Source organism: Stigmatopora nigra, chromosome 14 (assembly GCF_051989575.1).
Source record: "Stigmatopora nigra isolate UIUO_SnigA chromosome 14, RoL_Snig_1.1, whole genome shotgun sequence".
In the NCBI taxonomy this organism is placed as follows: Eukaryota; Metazoa; Chordata; class Actinopteri; order Syngnathiformes; family Syngnathidae; genus Stigmatopora; species Stigmatopora nigra.
The window spans coordinates 7,513,997-7,533,973 of NC_135521.1; the positions used below are offsets into that span (position 1 = coordinate 7,513,997).

The 19,977-nt window shown below is 39.6% G+C and overlaps 1 protein-coding gene across 1 annotated transcript in view; it reads right to left on the reverse strand.

Annotated features, from left to right (window-relative positions):
• The window catches only part of LOC144207070 (teneurin-3), a 134,204-nt gene that overhangs the window by 58,178 nt on the left and 56,049 nt on the right, over nt 1–19,977 (reverse strand). The window contains exons 5-6 of the mRNA XM_077732290.1: nt 10,286–10,517; nt 5,144–5,382 (exon numbers count right to left, since the gene is read on the reverse strand). Coding sequence (XP_077588416.1) covers nt 5,144–5,382; nt 10,286–10,517 — 471 coding nt within the window. The remainder of the gene's footprint in view (nt 1–5,143; nt 5,383–10,285; nt 10,518–19,977) is intronic.

The following is a 19,977-nucleotide window of genomic DNA, read 5'->3' on the forward strand; positions in this document are numbered from 1 at the left end:
CTTGGCCCGTCGCAATGAATATTTATAGACCACCGTGAAAAATACCCCTTTCCCGCTTAAAACTGACCTTTCATCTGTTGTGTTAAGAAAGTGCCCCATGGGAAACCATTTGCTAGCTGTAACTTGGGGAAGAGGTTGGATTTGTACATTCGAGACATGTTAGTTTAAGCTTGGGGTTAACAAAAAAAAAAAAAAACGCAAGGTTTGTTTGAAAAGTGAAGCAATAGTTCTGTACAGACAAATTATAATATTAACATGTCACGCTTCATGCAGACCACCATGATAATCGCTCATGATAGCAGAATGAGCGATGCAGCCCATCTGGACTCAGCTTGTGCCAATAGCAACTCTTCATGGCTGGGCTTTGACTCACAATTATATATCATTGTGAGCAGGATGGAAGCATCGAAAGGAAAACCAGGCATTCACTACTTTCCCGTATAGTCACATACACTAATCTGAAAAACAAATACAATGCAGTTCAAACTAAGGCTAGTGGACAGCATCTGGAAGGGCTCTTCATATAGAAACTAAAGAGCACTGGTGAAAAAATGTAGACTGATCAAATATCTTCTGTTATTTAACTTGTATTTTTATTTTATATTTTATTAGTACTACCCAATCCTGATTATGTCCATTTAGTGTCGTATCGGTCCAACAATAATACTAATACTCTGTTAGTTTGATATTACTGATTTGAAATGAACTCACTGCCAGATAGGTATGTACGTCCTTGTAAATTGCTGCTGATTAAAACAAAGAAAAGCAGTCTTCCCTGACTGTCCTCACTGTGAACTCAAATCTTAGTAGTACTCGCACCCCACACCCTTCTAAGCCTTAATTACATTGGTAACTCCTTGACATTCAACAATGAAACCAGCATGTTTGGAGGAAACGCATCATTAGGGATGACAAATGACTCAGAAAAGGATCAAGTCGTTCTCCAGAGTGTGTTAAACACGAATAAAACGCAAATAAGCGTAAACATTTCCAATATTAGCTCATAAACAGCAACAAGTGTTATGCCAATAAAGGTGCTGCTTGCACAACTACAGATGTTGCACATTTACGACATGCCCAGACCGGGAACACGAGCTCTGTACTCGCTGGTAATGCGGCCAGCAGACATTTGGCGCCCTGGGTGTGCCATATTTCAGCTTCTTACAAGGGGACTCCAATTTACCCCAAAAACTGGATTACATGTCATATAGTTCATTGGTTCAATCCCTTGGAGGGGAGGAAGGTTTATTGTTGCAGTCAAAACTGATGGAGGTTAGTGACAAGTCAGCTTTGACACTCAATAAAATACAGAAGCTGAAAGTCAGACTATCACAGATTTTTACACACCAAATCAATAATATGATCAAAAATAAATTATGAAGACTCACACTGCTCCATAACAACTGAAATTGTTAGAAAAATAATATATTTAACATTCCCTTTCAGTGTTCTAAAAAAATGATGACGTAATAAGAAGGCTGAAAACAGCGGAGGACGTATCCCTGAATGGAAAATAAGTATAGTAATTGTATTTATCACAGCATACGAAATTGAAAGAGAGCGAGAAGAGTAAGTGAGTCCCGAGGAACATAAGGTTTCTGAAGCACCATAACACGGCCCCTGTGACTCAGAAAAAAGATACACAGTTGCAGCTTGCACGGAAGCATCTTGGGCACCATTCACACAGGATCTACTGAATGGTAAATAAATATCTTACATTTACGAGTCTCGGCTGTACAAGTAAACTTGGCAATTGAAAATCAAAATAATTTATGATCTGAAATTATTTTTTATTGATGCACTTTTTGTCAATCTCGCTGGGGTTGTTCTTATGCCATTGACTTGAGCAGCTAGCCCACATTCTAACCATATAAAAGCAGTATATTTATTGCAGTTTAGCCCAACAAATCAACCCAATTCATTGGCCGCAGATCATTCGTCACTTGGACAAAGCAGTCTTGAGGAAAAAAAGTAAGATTAGATTAAAACAACAGAATCGGCTACTACACTTCCTTCACTCAGTTTATCACTCGCAATAAAGTCTTAAATCAGCAGTCTATGTGGGATTAAAACTTGTTTTTGTGCATTTTGGAAGGTTTCTTTTACAATGAAAATAACTACGGATTGTAGCTCAGTGAAATCCAATCTATCGAATTCTGTACACCCCCACGTATAAGGGGCACTTGAAGGACGAATCCATGTGTTTAAAGTGTTTCGCCAAAACTATCTTTGACTAACATCATAACCTAGTAGGTATAATGGTTTGCAGATTTTTTTTTTGATCATACAGAGGAATGTCAAGATCCCACTGGGGACAAAATGTATTGTTACCCGATGGCTGATATTGCACTTCTCTTAAAGACGGACGGGCTTGTGTCTCAAACCTATATTTGCTGGTTTCGGAGGTAGTAACAAAAGAATAACAGTGACTTGACTGCAGACCAATTCATCAACATCAAAAATTTTGTCAGGGAGAATTTGATGGATGCACCTGTCACCTAAGGTTTACTGCAACGTGTCGTTGGCAAAGGAACAGAGGTCACATGTAATTCAGGCCATGGTACCCTGCTACCCAAGAGGGCTGCATGAAAAATGGAAATTCCACATGGAAAAGCGCTCATCCAAGACTCAAAGGCATCATTCCTTACTGCAGGAATTACATACTATGCAAATTGTTGAAAAATATACAGAATATGAGCACTAATGTATCAACAATATTTTGTTCTTTTGCTGCTACACTCCCTCTTCAAATAGATTGGTTTTCTACCAGTGATAAACTAATTTTAATTCACTGCAAAAGGCTGGTTCAACGCCAGAGAACGGGATGTCTATTATTGTCTTGGGAAGGAAGACGACTGTTCCTTTTTTTATGGAGATGTGCTTAACTGCCGAAAATATTGTGGAGCGCAATGGACTTTTGGAAAGTAGGTCTTGAAGAGAAAACATTGTGCAGAGTTATATTTTTAGTACTCCCTGATAACGATGATGCAATTTCAGTGCCATATAGTTACACATATTCCTACCAGTATCGGTGTAACACTAATGAGTACAAAAAAAGTTAGCAGGTGAGTTTGTTAGAGATCATTGGTAGTTCAAAAAGATGGAAGACAACCAAATTCAACTTGTTAAGGTTCTTCAAAGGGGCTAGAATTTTCTTTTTGCAAACATGTTTCCCTAGTGTTACCTGAATAAAGATTTGATTTCGAGTAAACAAAATGAGTAAAAACATGTTTACAGAATGCAAGAGCTACCGAATGCAATCCCTGAGATCATTTGTAACCACTAAAGTTGACATTTTTCCAATAACATGATGAAAACAGAATTAATTTACATTCTGTATTTTTTTTCATACAGAAGAAGGCCTTAACCAAAAACTAAATGCTAAAGATGTGTGAGTCATTGCGGGACATGTGCAATTTGCCCCACAAAAAAAGCAAAATAAATAAATATATACAACGTACGCATATAGATTAAGAGCGCCGCCAGGAGTACTCCCGGGAGGAAGGCTGTCTGCGGTGTTCCATTTCACAGAATGACACGTCTAAAGATTGTCTAATGCCATCGGGAGATAATGGAGTCATGTGTTTCTCTCACTGAGACTGAAAAGGAAGGAAGGAGGCGTTGTCGTCATCTGCTTCTTCCATTTCCCATTTCATTCCAAATACACGCCAATTATGACATGCTAATTATCGTCTTAAATCATGAGCATTCTTTGCATGGTTTCAGTGTGTGAATGAAACACATTGGAATTGACTGGCTCCATGGCTTTACCTTTGTTGCAAGAAAAGAAAAAAAACACCCAGCGACCCTCACAGGTGTTTCATTGACAGTGACAAACTATCAGATGGAAAACAGGCGACTTATTCGTCTGGCAAAGCAGGAAGGACAATTGGAGGTCAGCGTTAGTAAAATGTGGTTGATTTACCCATAAAAAGATGAAGGGTGGTGACGTCTTGCAAATTAAACCATGTAATTCTTATATTACAATTAACACCAAGTGGATGGGAAAAAACGTCCTGTTAGAAGTGCTATCCCATTTGTTATCTCCCAACACCTCTCATTGGCAAGAAGCCCCTGAATTACCTTCAATTCTGATTGTGTTCTCTTCATATAAAACACATATCAGCAATTCATTCTCAATGGTGAAATCAGTGCTACCGCCCTTGTGGTTTGGTATGTGTGTGGGAGAGGAGGACAATAAATATTTCACTTTGTCGTCCTCTCCCTTTTTATTCTTCTTCATTTTTTTACAGTGGACATGTTGCGAATGTGGGAGGAAGAACATGCAGACTGTGCATAGGCGGCCTCAGTATTTTATAATGGCAATTAAATGGGAGCAAGGCTGTGTTTATATGGAGCAGGGGTGAGCAAACTTTGTTTCCTTTAGGGGACACATTTGATTATTTTAATATGGACAGATGGGGCATTTAACTTGCAACAAAGTAAAAAAAAAGATGTATCATATGTGTACATATGTACATATGTGTATATATACGTGCGTGTACATGTGTGTGTGTGTTTGTCTATATATATATATATATATATATATATATATATATATATATATATATATATATATATATATATATATATATATATATATATATATATATATATATATATATATATATATATATATATATATATATATATATATATATATATATATATATATATATATTCTAACTTTTGAAATCAATAATACACCAGAAATGCATTTTCCTCCTTGCTTATTAACAATAATAACATTAAATTAAATTAAGTTCAATGCAAAAGTAGTTTAGAATCTCAAACATACTATGGGGACCTTTACGTTCATAATGTGGTTAAACGCATTTGAGAACATTATATCCTAATTATAGTACCACTTTTCATTGCCCACAAACTATGAAACAGGGTAATTAAATGGTGCCAAGAATAAAAAAAACACAGCAAACTATGCATACATAATCTACAAAAACAAAAGACTGACACTGCAGTTTTTTTTTGTTATTGTTTCCAATCCAGATTTGTTTGCATTCAAAGCTGAACCTCTCAGTTTAAATATATTGTGCACCTATCTTTATCAATGGTAGGCAGTGAGCTAAGAAAGACATATTTGGTTCAATTTGGGCAAATTAATGGAGCGTATGTTGAGACTGACCTATGCAGTAGCAGAGGATGACCGAGAGCAGCACCGCAATGGCCACTGCGATCAGGGCGGTGCACTTCCAGGAGCAGTGCTTGGGCGACTTTTTGAACTTGAAGGCGCCTCGAGATAAGCTGCCGCGGGGTAGCGGGCGTGCCGGCGTTGAGTACACAGTGCCTGTCGCCATGGTATAGCCTGGGGCTGCTGTGCCAAAGAAGGGAGTGCTTCCCGTGCCAGTCTTAAACAGAAAATGCCTGCCGGAAAAGGAGATTGAATGAATCAATGATTGAATCAAAAAAGTTATTGACCTTTCAACTATATCATTTTCACTCAGTTTAAAAGGTTTATAACATCAACTTCAAAAGCTGCATTTTTTAAAATAGAACAGTATCCATATGGCAATATTAGACATGCCCCATCATTGACTTTTGGGGTCAAGTATTCATAAAACTTAGTGAAACACTGTATTGTAACTTTTCAGAGGCAATGATTAGTACAATGACCATGACGTAGTGTCTTTAATCAAGGTTTTAAGCATTCGATTAGACTTACATATATATTGAATGGACTCTGACTCACTTGTGAGACCTCTGCTAATAGTCTATTATACCTGTGCTAATTAAGAGGCTTGGATCAAAGGAATTAAGCAACCATTGTGCTATTAACTTTTAAACCCCAAGTGAAAATCTCTTAAGTAACTAAAGTAGCCTACTTGCCACTTTTGCCACCACTCGTGGATTAATACCCCCTGTGGCTGCAGGGTTTTGAAACTGGACCTGCTGACCTTGTGATTTACACTCATCCATATGGCACATAAGAGCATAGTAATTCCTCCTCTCATCTCATCTCCTTTTCTGAACCGCTATATCTACACCAGGGGAGCGGGGGGTGCTGGAGCCTATCCCAGCTGACTTCAGGCCAGAGAATTACTTATAAGTATGGTTAGAACAATGATTATTTTATAGATTTATTGATGACCAAAATATTCACTTGTCTTATTTTATGTTAATTATCTCAAATGTAAAAAGTAAAGTAAAATAATAGTCATTCTTAAGTAATAATAATGAGTGTGTTTATGTATAATTTGGAAAAATACAGTAATTGCTGTGTCGACTTAAATTGCAAACAGCTTCTGACATTGTGTAACTCCTAGCTACACTAATAGGGCTTCCCAGGCTTTTTACCTCCGTTATTTATATTTCTTGCTTCTTTTTCAGGGGTTGAGGAAACTTTCTCTCCAATTGTGCTTCCCTTTTTGTGCAGCACACGGTTTCCGTGCCTTGCCAATTCCATGTGTGAGAAGTGTAGAGTAAAAGTGTGACAACAGAGTTCTAAAATTGAGCACCGGGCTGCAGAGAAGTGTACAGTCTGTTGTTGACATAAGGAGTTACCCAATTAGCACTGAATCATGATTGTGGATTCAGTTCTTCTTTGCCACACCTCAGAATCTAATAGAATAACCTGGTGCCTAATAATAAAGTCAAAGAACGTGCGATATTCTTTTTATTTTAATCTCAGCTACCATGCCCAATTTGCCTTACATAAATGGATTTAATAATAAAAAAAATCTTTTGGGATGGTAAAGCATTCCTCTGGGTGGCCACTGCAACTGCTAATTCATACACACTCCCAAAAAATCATACAATTTACTCATGAATTATTTGCACGACTTTGTATAAACGAACCTTTTGAGTTTTAATTTGACTGGAATTTGCTCTGGAGAAGTATTAGTAAGATCAATTAGAATCCTTGTTTAAAATCCAGATTTCCGCTGCTTCAAACTTACAAAACGGCTCTGCTTTTTGGGGGAGAAAGTAGGACATGAGGCGAACCTCCTGCCCGTGCTACATATTGTGATCAATGCTGAGGCGAGGAGAACAAATGTCACACATTGGACCCGTCTGGCTCCTCAGCGGCCCCCTGATCGACGCAAGCTGTCGACGCACAGATGGAGGGGGGATTCCGTTTAAAGGTTAGCAACCGTCGCTCCGGGAATGACAATGTTCAGGTAAGTCTGTGTTGAGATGAACAAAAGGCCTATGCTTTGGAGCTTCTGGAATGAATTTCAGATTTGGGTTGCAAGGCTTGACTCTGGGAATAACTGGTAGGTAGCTACCTTCCATGTGTTCATCATTTGGTAATCAAACGGTAGTGAGATGAAAGTAACTGGAAAAAAAATGGACTTTGGTCTTTATTCCTTTCTATCTCGGTACCACAATAAAATAACTAAAAAAGTACAGCAACAGGTTAGGGCAGTTAATTTGCTAATATGAAATGATTAATGGCAATGTCAAAACTACACACTATTACTTTGATTGCATTTTATGTTTGTTTTCTTATGCTTGTAAAGAGCTCACAGTGTAAATGAAAGGATGTTGAACACAACGGACAAACATCAACACCGTATAATTGATTCTCCCCGTCTTGATGCAACACGGCCCATAGCTATGCTAATCCTGCTGAAGGCGAAGGCAAATGGACAGCCGAGAAAGCCGATGAATGGTCTCAAGTCTAAGAGACCGGGACCTGCACGCTTGTCCGTTCCATTGGGACCACTGCGGCGGCAGAAAGAGCTTATGGGGCTCTGCGGCCGCCACGGCTTGTCATCAATGTGACATTTGAAAGCAGCCATATAAGACGGAACAAGCGAGTGGGTGGATTTGTCTGTGGTTTAGCTGCACAAGAAGAACCGTCGAAACAAAGCCAATTGAAGTCCTTCTAAAGGGTAATCCATTAGCTCTTAGTTACATTAGCATTACTAGAAATTAATAATCAAACCACTCTGGTCGGGAACATCACGTAAGTAAAGGTTGGTTGTTGGTGTTGCATATATATTTTTTCAATATTTAAAGGTGTTGTACTTTCCCAGAAAGAAATATTCTTCGTAGATCGATTTTCTGACCCATAGATTGATCATTGTTGTATCGCCAAAATATGGAAAAAAATCCTTTTATAGCATAAACTGATATAGCAATACAGTTTTGTGTGCCTGCATCATTCACAATCAGCTCAACAGTTGAGCATGTCTCGAGGATGGCCATCACTAACCACCTCTCGTCTTATGAAACGCTTCAGATCAATTCAACGTGGGTGACATTGACGATGGAGAACACCTCAATTTCCTTGCTCGCATGAACACTTTGACAGAACGATTCTGAACAACCTTCAGATGTTTTTCAAGCTCAAAGAAAGACAACCAAGTGTAGTACTGTATATGGTAGACTGACACTTATACTGGTTGCTTACATCAGAGGCAATGACTTTTTCACTTTATTAGTGTAAACCTGTTTTGTTGGTCTTAAGTGCAACACAGATTTGTGGCAGGACTGTGAGCCAATAAGAAGACTTTGCTGATATCATCGTTTCAAAGAGATTAAGCAAGGCAACTGTGCTGAGTTTGTCCAAAGGCTGTAGGTGAGCCCATCACCTTTTATTTAGAAGCTCGCACGGTACGGCGCGAGGGAGTAGATAACAAGTACAGATAAAGGGAATTGGCCCGCTAGTGGAACGAGAAAGGTTACGTTGAGAGAAGAAGTACCACAACGTTCAGGCTTGCAAAATCCGGAGCATCTCGTGAATCTGTTAGGGAGTGCGCAACCACTTCCCGTTTCTGTTGGGAGTGACATATTGACGAGGGTGATTTTCACAATTAACAACTTGGGTTCAGGAGACTACCGTTCGAAAAGGATGTTCCATGAAATGTCGCAATTTTAGTTATCAAGGGGGACATTTGAATTAATTCGGCTCTCACTGTCAAAACAGATTGGACTTCTACTATCATCAATGGGAGCTACGAAGTGCCCTGTAAAGAATAAAACAGTTTTACTTTTGTGTATTATTGTCAGGAATTTGTTTTTCTTTCAAATTGGAGCCATTGGGAATAAATGGGTTGTTTATGCCCAATTTTGATGGAACCGTGTATTACGGGGTAAAAACTATACAAAAAAAACAAACAAAAAAACCCTCTTGTTACATAAAAGCACTCAGCACTAATGTACAAATTACTGCTAATAAATTAAGTGTTGTTCTAAATGTGTTAATTGAACACACTAGCAAGCAGCTCAATACGAAAGGACAAAATAATTAGGAGGGGTAAAAGTCACTAGTTTTGAGGTGTTCCTTTGCGATTGGACTCTTAAAGGTAACGGAATGAGGTTGCCAGTAGTTATCAACCAAAGATGAAAACAATGAAAGCGTGGAACTAATGTAAAACAATGCTTGAAAATCCAACACTCATGTAAGAAAAGTGAATTTTTAGCGATGCTTGTAAAAATAAATATATTTTAAAAAATAACAGAGGGAGAAGCGGGCAGAATGAAGAATTTAAGTGTCTATTTTACAGCCCACACTCGATCACGCATTATTGTGCCGCAAATGTGTTCCAACATTGGCGTTGCCTGCTTAAAAAATGTGTACGATGAATGTCTTACAATCAGGCCCCTGTTTTTACTCGCATTTACCAAAAAATGATTCATTCAACATTGAATTTCATCATTTGTGCTAAATCCAAGTCGATACTTCTGAGATTAGACAGCACTCGAGAGCTTGTTCAAAGTGAATCAGTAAGCTGTGCTTGAAATAATTGAAACAAGGTTTGGAAAAACCTATTGGAAAACCTAAGCTTTCCTTAGAATATAACTCGGCTAAATGCCATACATTTTTGCCTGAAAAAGGAAAATGTTATTCTTAAACAAAATCTAATGTAAAATCCTAAATCTAGAAACTAACATAAAAGACTATAATAAAGGATTTTTCCTTCCATAAATACCAACATGCTGAATTTTCACACATCCCTGTTCTGATTTTATCATATTCACTATTTTGGCCTCATTTTGTTCGCCCGCATATTGTACTTGACCGTAGGTCATTTTGGAACTTTTACTTTTACTGAAATTATAAGCCTAGCTTCAACATGCTCATGTTTTTCATCCTGATTTGAAGCGTTAACAAATCCTAACCTAGCCATGAGATTCAGTAGATGTAAATTAGGTTGCTTACTCAAGAAAAAGTCCCACTGAGTGTAAATGTCAAGTGAACAGAATAAATAATAGGACAGCACCGCTGCTCTTTGGGCAATTATCGCAAAAGGAGAGGAGACATTATCCAAAGCCACGGTGGGACCCTACAGTAACCACGGCAACAGGTTCCTTGACTCACCGGCTCTCCAGGGCTACATTGCTCCCCAGCACCCAGCTGTCCTGCAGCTGGACGCATTCCGCCGTGCTCTGCAAATCGGCCGCCAGGCCGGCAGTGAGTGGCGGACTCGCGGCCCTCTGATTGGCCAGCGAGCCGCGGCTCAGGGACGTGATGGAGGGGTGCTGCTTATGGGGTGGCGGCGGGGGAGCTGGTGGCAGGGGAGGAGGACCCTGAGGAGTGGACAGATGGTCGCCTGGAGAGATCAGAGAAAAAAATGGTGGACAAATGTCAGAATTCTTTTAATGCTTTCTTTACCATAAAGCTGAGCGCCCAAATTTTGTTTTCTGACCATTGACGTGCAATCATGTGGCTCTTAAAAACTAGAGAAACTATTTAAATAGTCTACGTAAAAAATTATTCGAGTGGACGTGTAGCACTGTCAATCGTAGTATAGCACATTTATGAATAACTTTATACCATGCCAAGGCTGCTTTATATAAGCACCCATTCATCTACAAATTCACATTAGGCCACGGTGGCCCACAGGCCGTAGTTTGGACCTGTTGCAAAAACCCAAAACAAGGTTTACAGCAACACTTGTCCCTGAATGATGCAGTGTCCATTCATAGGACTACAAATGGGTATTTGTATGCAATGAAAGCACTTTAGCAAAAAGCAATGAGGTGAGGTTAAAATCCCAAACCCACTTAGAGTCCGCCCGCCCTGCACGTCCTACGGACTATTGGCATAGAGATCAAGCAGATGGGCAAAACCGGCATGAACAACCAACTGTCAGAGCCGAAATAAAGTAAACACAACCGAAAGCGAAACATTAAACTGAAATGAGATGCAAACGCTGCAAAACAATAAAAAACGACGAATCTGAGTGGGAAGTCACCGAATTTTCTTAAAACAGAAGGTCAGTTAGCAAGGCATCTGCTCCTTTTATCGCCGCTTAACACCAGGCTTCACGTTTGATTACGTCCGGAGAAGATTCTCAAATAACTAATGACCAGAACATCCATTAGCTCTCACTCGGCGAGAACAGGTTTTCCAATTTCACACAAAGCTGTGGAAATGGCCCCCCGGAATGATGCACAGCGATTATCTATCCATCTCGGCCAGTTTAAACAGGTGGGAAAAAAAAGCCTCACAGTGCTGACAAATCTGATTTGATCCAATGAACCCGGATTGGAGAAGGCTCACATTTCTGAAGATGATTAGTACTGTATTCTGAGTTTCTGCATATCCTTTGGTATTTGAATATATAATTGTGGAGATGCTCTGCAAAGCGAAACTACACACGTATGAAATATGCAAATGTGTATATGTATACTAAATTGACAAGGCACAGACACTCTTTCATCTTCGCCTCTAAGGTTCACGGTTTCGGCATAAGTGTGGGTTAGCCGAGAAAAAGACAAACATTGAAATTATCACACATATCACATACAAAATGAAACTATGGGCTTCAAAACAAAGTTGCAGTTTGAATTTAGGGTTTGCCATTTAAACACAGGTTTTAGAACAATTCAGATTGATTTTAGGATTGCAAGATCACTATTTTGGTATAAAAAATATATATCAGCTAGTGGTGTAACCATTTGTGTTTCCTAAGAGATTTTTGCGACAATGTGTGTTGAATAGGTATTATTTAGTCTATAATGCATACTCGGACTCCATCTTAGATGAAACGAATCAAATGCAAGTGATTGTGTTTCTGGGAAATGTTGAAGTCTCAAGTCACTCCTCATAGTCCAACGCTATAAATGTTTTTGAGTAGTACTGTGTTACTAAAAACAATATTGGCATCAATATGGCACTAAAATGATGTAATCAATATGGGGGGGATAGATAGAAATAGTAGATTTGATGCCACCATTAAGGTTAGTTCAAATCACCACAGCAACTAGTTAAAAAGAAATAGTGTGACGGTTCCAGGTCTAAGAGTTAAAAACTATAAATTGGGTTTAAAATAAGGATTTGAAGCCAGAAATACACCAGGTAGTGGGTACAAAGAAGGATTTCTGGTCTTTTTTCTTAGGATTCGAAAGGGAGGCTCTTGAGAAAAACATGTGAGTTTAAGTGTTCTAGTTTCCACCAGCAACGAGGTGACTATGATGAAGATGAGACGCTCCACACATCTTACCGGGCCAGAAGGGGACTCCTATTAGAAAAGTGCTAAGCAGGCTAATAGAAATGTGGATCTGTATCAGCTGTTGCTTCACCTCGGGGCCTACCTATTTATTCTCCTACATTTTCTTATTATTCAAGCTCTTTCCCATCAGTGAGTACTCCAGCAGTAGCGTGATAAAGAGGAGAGAAAAGGCAAGAAGAAGAGGACGTGCTGAGGGATTTCACCTGGAGCCTATAAGTGCAACCTTGATAGAGAGAATTAGGTTGAAATGTCAAGGGAAATTTGCCTGGAAATACAGATACACTAACAATTATACCTACAGATTTGAAAATAGGGTTAATGTTTCAAATTAGGGGTTGGGAACAGGATTCAAGTCTCAAGATAACATTTAAAATTAGTCTAGTGGGCCTCAGTTAGGCTTCAAAATTAAGATTTCAAGCCTTGTTTAGGGATTAAAAGTTCAGAGTTGGAAGCTTGGGTAATGGTTTCAAATGAATTTTCAAGGCTCATTTAGGAATTCAATTAAGTGTTAGTATTACACATGATGGCTTCAAACTGGTGTTCCGGTTTCAAATCATGGTTTCAAGCAATACATTTCTAACAAAAGTTAGAAAATAAAGTTACAAGCCTGGGCCAATCTATGGAAATATTGACTTGTCAAACTAACGTTTTGGTCCCACATTCGAGTTTTAAGTTAGACATAGTGATTTAAATGAGACTAGACAAGAATGAGCTCACATGTATAGTGTAGTGTCACATCCACCAAGTGTCTGTCTGTCTTAAAAAGCAAGGCTTCAAGACTGGGTTATAAAATTGGGTTTTAAATACCATACTGAAACTCTAAGGCGGCCCTGAAATATTATTCAGGTTCCTTTACCTCTCTCAGGCACATTAATTCACAAAATGTGTCTCTCAGCATGTGTTTTTGTATCAATAATTAATACACTGCTTTGGAGATGTTGAACAAGTTTTTTTTTTTAAACTTGGGCCAGCCGGTCTTTCAAGTGTAGATTTAGTAGCTGGGAAGATTGATGAAATGTTCAGGTGTTCAAACTGCATCAAGCTGTGGAGAATGCTAGAAATACAGATCAGAAAGAGACTTATAAGAGATACTTCCTGATGAATACTTCAAGTCTTAGCAGCAACGGTCTGCTAATACCCCTCCTAATGAGGCTTGCACATCATTTAAAGGCAGTATTATAACGCCTCAGTGCTTTTGCACCAACATCACAGTCACAGAACACATTAACCACAGAGTAATGATAGATAGATGCCTATATATTAAATATAGGTCTTCAACTGTCTTGGATAGTCTCCAGCACCACTGTGAGGATAAACGGTTTGGAAAATGAGTGATTAGTTATAGGTTGGGGTGTAAATAAATACTGCATGGAAAGATAATATGGCACAACATTAAATCGAATTTAGCTGCTGCATACAGTATAATTAACAAAAATTACTTTGCTCATTGGTCCTTTTTGAAAATGGAACATGACCATGAGCACACATTCCTTGTTCTAATCATAAAGCCACAGAGCTACTGCCTAGAACACCCACTCCCGTTATTAAACGGCCGAAGGTCCCGCAGATTGGTCCTTAAATTGAACCTTCCTTACCAGCCAGGTTCCCCTTTATTGTTGTCAGTCACATTTGGCCACAGTGGTGCCAAATTTTGGCAGCCAGGCCTATCGGGTTTCTATGACATTCATTTTAAATGAGTATTAATTCCAACATTGAAAGTCCTTGCATATCGCAATGGATAATGTTCAAACACATGAGTCGCTTTGCAGCCATCAAGATGTGCGCGTGTCGTGAGGGACTTTATGTTCATTGTGTAAGTACCGCAAAAGGTCCAGTGCCATTTTGCTCTCCATTAAGAGACTGATGCCGCCGCTAATGGAACTAAAAGGCCATTTGCTGCGACTGGCTCGGCCTTGGGCAAACAGAAAATGGTGTGTGCATACGATACCTGCTACTATTTAATCTTTGTATGCGCACAACATGATCTCTGAAAGAAAACTCGACCGGGATGGCTGAGAGCGCATGATAAAAGGCCCTTTTTAGAATTTGGTTTAAATGCAGTGAATAATGGATGACTTCCAGGATTAAACACTTTTGGGAAAGGAAGGTTCTTTATCTGCAGTGTGTTCAATCGATAAGATAGCACAGACTTATTCGACTAATACGTCAGTGATCCTAGCGGTTTGTTCACTCTAAAGGAAATAAAATAAATCAAGTGTAAATTAATGTATTTAAAAGAACGTAAAACTGCGTGGCCATCAATTGAAGAATAGTAAGTTGTTTAGATTTGCAAAGATGCTTATAGATACGAGGCAAGTATACATTTTTGCAATTCAAATTTAAACCCAAGTGCTTTTTTTTACTTTTGGATTGTTCCATGACATGCACAATCTTCTCCTCATTGGGAGGCTCCAATAGAACGGAAGAGGTGGGAGGGGGTGTTTTAGGTATACTCAATGGAATTGGGGTCCATCAAAACAACCTTGTCTTGGGTGAGTTAGAGTGAGGATTGCTGAAGCGGAGCTAGCATGTTTTTTGTTTGAAGGGGAAAGAAATGGAGCGTTGTGAATTCCATCATATTTTTTGCCAGAACACCTTCGCCACTCTCCTCCTCCTCCTCAGTGCTGTCTGCTCAGACAGTGCAACCTCTTTTTAAGACACGTCTCAGTAGAGGGACGGGTAGGGGGAAGTAACTAATATTTCAAGGGGTTACGTAATGGTTGCGCTATAGAAAAACCTTCAAGTTATTCAACAAGCATTCATCGGTGAATATTTGAATTCCAGACATTCAATTGCAAATGAATCTGAGTAAATACAACCGCTGAATGCAAAATCCCCCACGCTATCGCAGATGGCAGATGATCTCACAGATGATGACAGTTTAGCGTCTCTCTTATGACAGCTCGCTGTCGCAAGTGCACTCTTCTACCAATTAGCCCGCTGATAAAAACATCAAAGTGATATTTATCCTGGCTGGCCATCTAATGTTTGTCTTGGTCAGGCAGGTAACATGTCACCTTTTGCATAATTGGAACATAGGTGTTCGTCAGTCAAACCAATGTTTTGTTGCTTCGGCTCCACATGCAGTGTGGAGGCCCACCTCGTTATGTAATGTTTGAAGAATCTACACATTCCTCTACTTAAAAAGTTTCAGTCAAGTCCATTATGGGCAATAAGCTAAGAATATAATATAGCTTACTACAAAATACAGAAGAATTAGGCAATGAAACATTTTAACACACTAGCCAAGTGTATTATTAAGTATTTAATGCACTGTCATATACTGACTGCATTAGCCTCATTTATTATTAATGTGTTGTTATTCAAGCTGATGAACGACGATGAACAAATACGCATTTTGGTGTCATTATATCACACCCGCCCTTCCATTGCCTCAATATCCCTCCATTTTCTTTTTCTTTTTTTTGCTGAGTGCATTTGAATATTAGAATTTGCTCTTCTTTGCAAAAAAAGAAAAGTCCAGAGTTGGAAGAAGAAGCACACGCAGCATGCAGTGTGAAAATCCCTCTGCTTTCCAAAGCGCTTTCCCGTGGGCCAGTGCTATGAATTGATAGCCCACAGTTGCAATACACTTGGCAGCAGAGTAGAGCGCAACCAGCGCAGAATAATAATAGCAGCAATCGTTGGTTTACTCTTAAACCACCACGCATGGTGTGTGTGTGCGGACACTGCTGTCAATATTCTCAGCGGGCTAGCACGATGAAGGTGGTACGCGCAAACACATGTTGCGGTACACAAACACACACCAGAAGCCTCACAGCACGACCGCTGTTGTGGAAGACCCGCCGTTAGGTCCTGGGAGGTTGCGCTGCACGGCTCAATCGGCAACACGATACGGCCCAAGGCGCTTGGATGGGGTCACTGCGAGAGTTAAGCGTGCACACATGCACACACAAACATTATGCATGAGTTACCACACTCTCTAATCGCCCCAAGCGGGATAACGTTGCTTCCAGCGACAGGTCAAGATGCAATATTTGCCACCACGTTCCGCCCGGACAAAATTAGAAATTCTCAAATGCTTGGAAATAGCCAAAATGATCATAAAACAGTTGGCTCAACTAAAAAAGCCAAATTATCTGTGAGTTTCAGGGCATGGGGTCTTGATTCATGATTCATTTCTACCAAATATGACAGGGCTGAGAAAACTATTCAAGTCCCATTTTCACAAAAATTTGACAATAAAAACATTCCCTTCTATTTCCATTAGGAAAAAAGTCCTAGGATAAATCGGATGTAATCTGAAAAAGCTGCTAATATAGAAGTAACCCAGAAATACCCTAAAATAACAAGGAAATTATCCAGAGAAAGTAACCCCACCATGTGCAGCAAGTGACCCAAAATTCACAGAATGTGACAATGGGTAGAAACCCAATCCATTTAAGTGTGCAGAACTGGTTAAGAAAAATCATGTTTTAGTGGTATTGATGGCAGTGGATCTCCAATCCATTTTAACTGGGTGGGGTGATTAAAATGACATTCATTTGACCCTCCCAGTCAATATTTAATGTCCACCCAGCACTGATAATTTAAAGTAATAAGTTGAATGAAAAAAAAATCATAATTTATGAATGAAAGGGTCCAATTTGGTATTAGAATATAACATCTCCAAGACAAGTTTCTGTTTCAGGACATATTGAGAACCAAAATGCCAGACTTTCTAAATCTTTCCCAACACTGGCTCTGGAGAGTTTTTGGTGAATCTATTCATGATAGACTACGCTATTATGTTTTATGCAGCTATAAATGAAACAGGCTTCAGGGATTGAATTTCTATTTCTTTTCTTAAATCCATGGGGCTCTATAGACGTTTCTGAAGTGACGCGTCATTAGTCAGCCTAGTCGTTATCAGAGTCACTCTTAATTTAGCCTTGTATTGCGTGTTAATCAATACAGAAAAAAGGCAAGGCATTTGGTTGTTAATGTTTGTTTACAGCACACTGGACCACCTTACATTGCACTCCCCATGGAACGCACTAACTCGTATGCGCGTACGTGCGGCGGCTGTGAGGTTTGCTAGGCAGACATTGATTTTTACTAGCAATGTGTTGTTGTCAAGGAGGCATCCAGCTTATGCTCGCTTATGCTTCAGTGGATCTCCAAGGCAAATGCAGGCACACAAAGGAAAAGCTCAGAAGAAGCCTCCCAGAGCATTATGTCTAATTGTGCCAATCTGCTCAAGTATAGACACTGTTGCAATGACACATCCAGGTGCCAAGACCACAATGACAAACAAGCTCATTCAGTAAACACACTGGTGTCAAAAAGAAAATATAAAGATTGTTCTAGTAGGTTTTGTTTTGTACTTAAGTCCATACAGTTCTCTTTCAACACCATGCTTCTCATTGTCAGGGTGGCGGGGTGCTGGAGGCTATCCCATCTAAGTTTGGGCGAAAGGCGGACAGACAGCACCCCAGCTTGGTCGCCACTCAATCGTAGGGCAGACAGAGATAGACAACCATTCACAATCACACAAAACTGAGGGAGAAATCGAGTCGCCTAACAGGTCGCCTAACCCGAAACAGTTGAAACATTGTGGTGCAACTGAACTAAAATTGTATGTCACGGCTACATTATATGAAGCGATGAAAGACGATCTGTCATCAGCAGCACGCTGGAAAGCAACGGGGATGCATTATCATTTAAAAAAAAAAAAAAGTTTCCTCATCAACTTTTATCAGCATCCTCATCAAAGCCATTTAGCAATAGTAATGAATGCATTTGCAGCAGCCCATTAGCCCAAATGATCTTTTGGCTCCTGGTGTCATCATGGGCTCCAGTAAATAATGTTTTTTTTCTTCCTGATAACAAACCATGCTGATGTTCTTGCACGAGTACAGAGTTTGAGGGCAACAGAAAAGATTTAAGACTGAACTCATGACCCAATGTCTAGCTCCTATTAATGCTAATGTACATGTTTAAGGCAATGGCATCGAGGTGGGAGTAATAATGCCCAGTGTGATCAAATTCTGCCAGCGTAATCATTTTCATAGATCCAGATTTATCCTCCCTAAAGATAAAAAAATGGGTTTTTATGTTGCTTGATCATAGCAAAGAGAAAGCAATTGCCTACCGACGCTCGCACATCCGTCACTTGATGGAGCGTTCACTCATAAACGCAACAAACGAGATGCAGCTGGAAATCGAGAGGCGTTGTTAAAGTTGCGTATTTATGACATTGAAAAGTTTTTAGTGCATCCATAGGCACTTTGTTACTGAAATTTAAGGAGTTGATTATGACCAAAAGACGTCTTACTGTACAGCGGAAACTAAATTGTTGACATCAATATGTGTATATTTCCACTATCAGTTGGCTAGAGAATATTTAGGGATACCATATATTTCAGTGTTACTCAAGAAACATTAAAAAGTAATGGTACTACTCTCATTATCAATATCAGCAATATAGGCCCTGTTATTTAGGACTGATTATTAAATCTTGTCATTATGGCACACTATACGACAGTTACTGAGCCAGCGGGTAGCAAGAGAGGCCGATGTAGATGTCTACTATATGTAATGTATTAGCTCAGACCTCAAACAGAAGAGAGTACATTTTGTGCAAAAGCACAATAACTCTTTCCTTTTGTTTAAAAGTATAAAGTATAATTCCTGGTTGGAAGCCAACTTTAAAAGCTAAGAGCTAAAATCTTCAGATATATTTAATCACCATCACCATATATCTGCCATGCCGGACATTAACATTAACTCTTGGTTCCAATTTATACATGCAGCCTGAAATGTGCTTCAGTAGAAACATTCTGAAGACTTCAGCAGCAGCAGCGTAACGGACATGTCTCCAACCCAAAAGACAGCATCCGCCCTTCGGGTAGCCTCTAATCGCACTGACTCGGCCCTCAATTAGATAACAGAGGCGCACACCTCCTCTGACAGACACCACCACTCACCAAATGTGAGCGCGGGCTGGTTGGCATTCACGCCTGGGTGACTCATTTCACACTGGAATACATCCATCAGAATTAAGATCATGAGAAGGCCAACATGACTGACAACTGAGAAGTGAGCTGGAGAAAGACGCAGCATATGGCCGAGCGTGAGCATCAATTGTCAGCAGCTGCCTGCACTAAGTTCCCCGGCCAGTATTAATATTGTATGAGAACGCCGTGTGCACTATAAGCTTGGATTAGACATGTTGATACAGCAGCTCTGGCAAACTGATGTCCGCTATCAGCTTTCAGTTGGAATGCATGCAGAAATTCCAGCTGTTTGCATAGCTTGCCTTATTATTATTCTCTGATCGTGTGGAATCTTTAGTTCATAGCCTCTACTGCACAGGCTAACGAGGTCAGATATAAAGTAGACTGACTCAGAAGTCAAGTAGTATAATAGTACCCAGTTTTGACTGTGAGGTGCAATGGAGAAACAGATTCCATATTATCTAGATAAAATTCAAAATATCATGTATATATGAAGTAAAACATGCCAGACACACGGAAAGAAAGGTCACTGGTAAGGAACATACCTTGTGCCGGGCCACCCTTGACATCAATGGACCTAATAACGTAAAAACCTT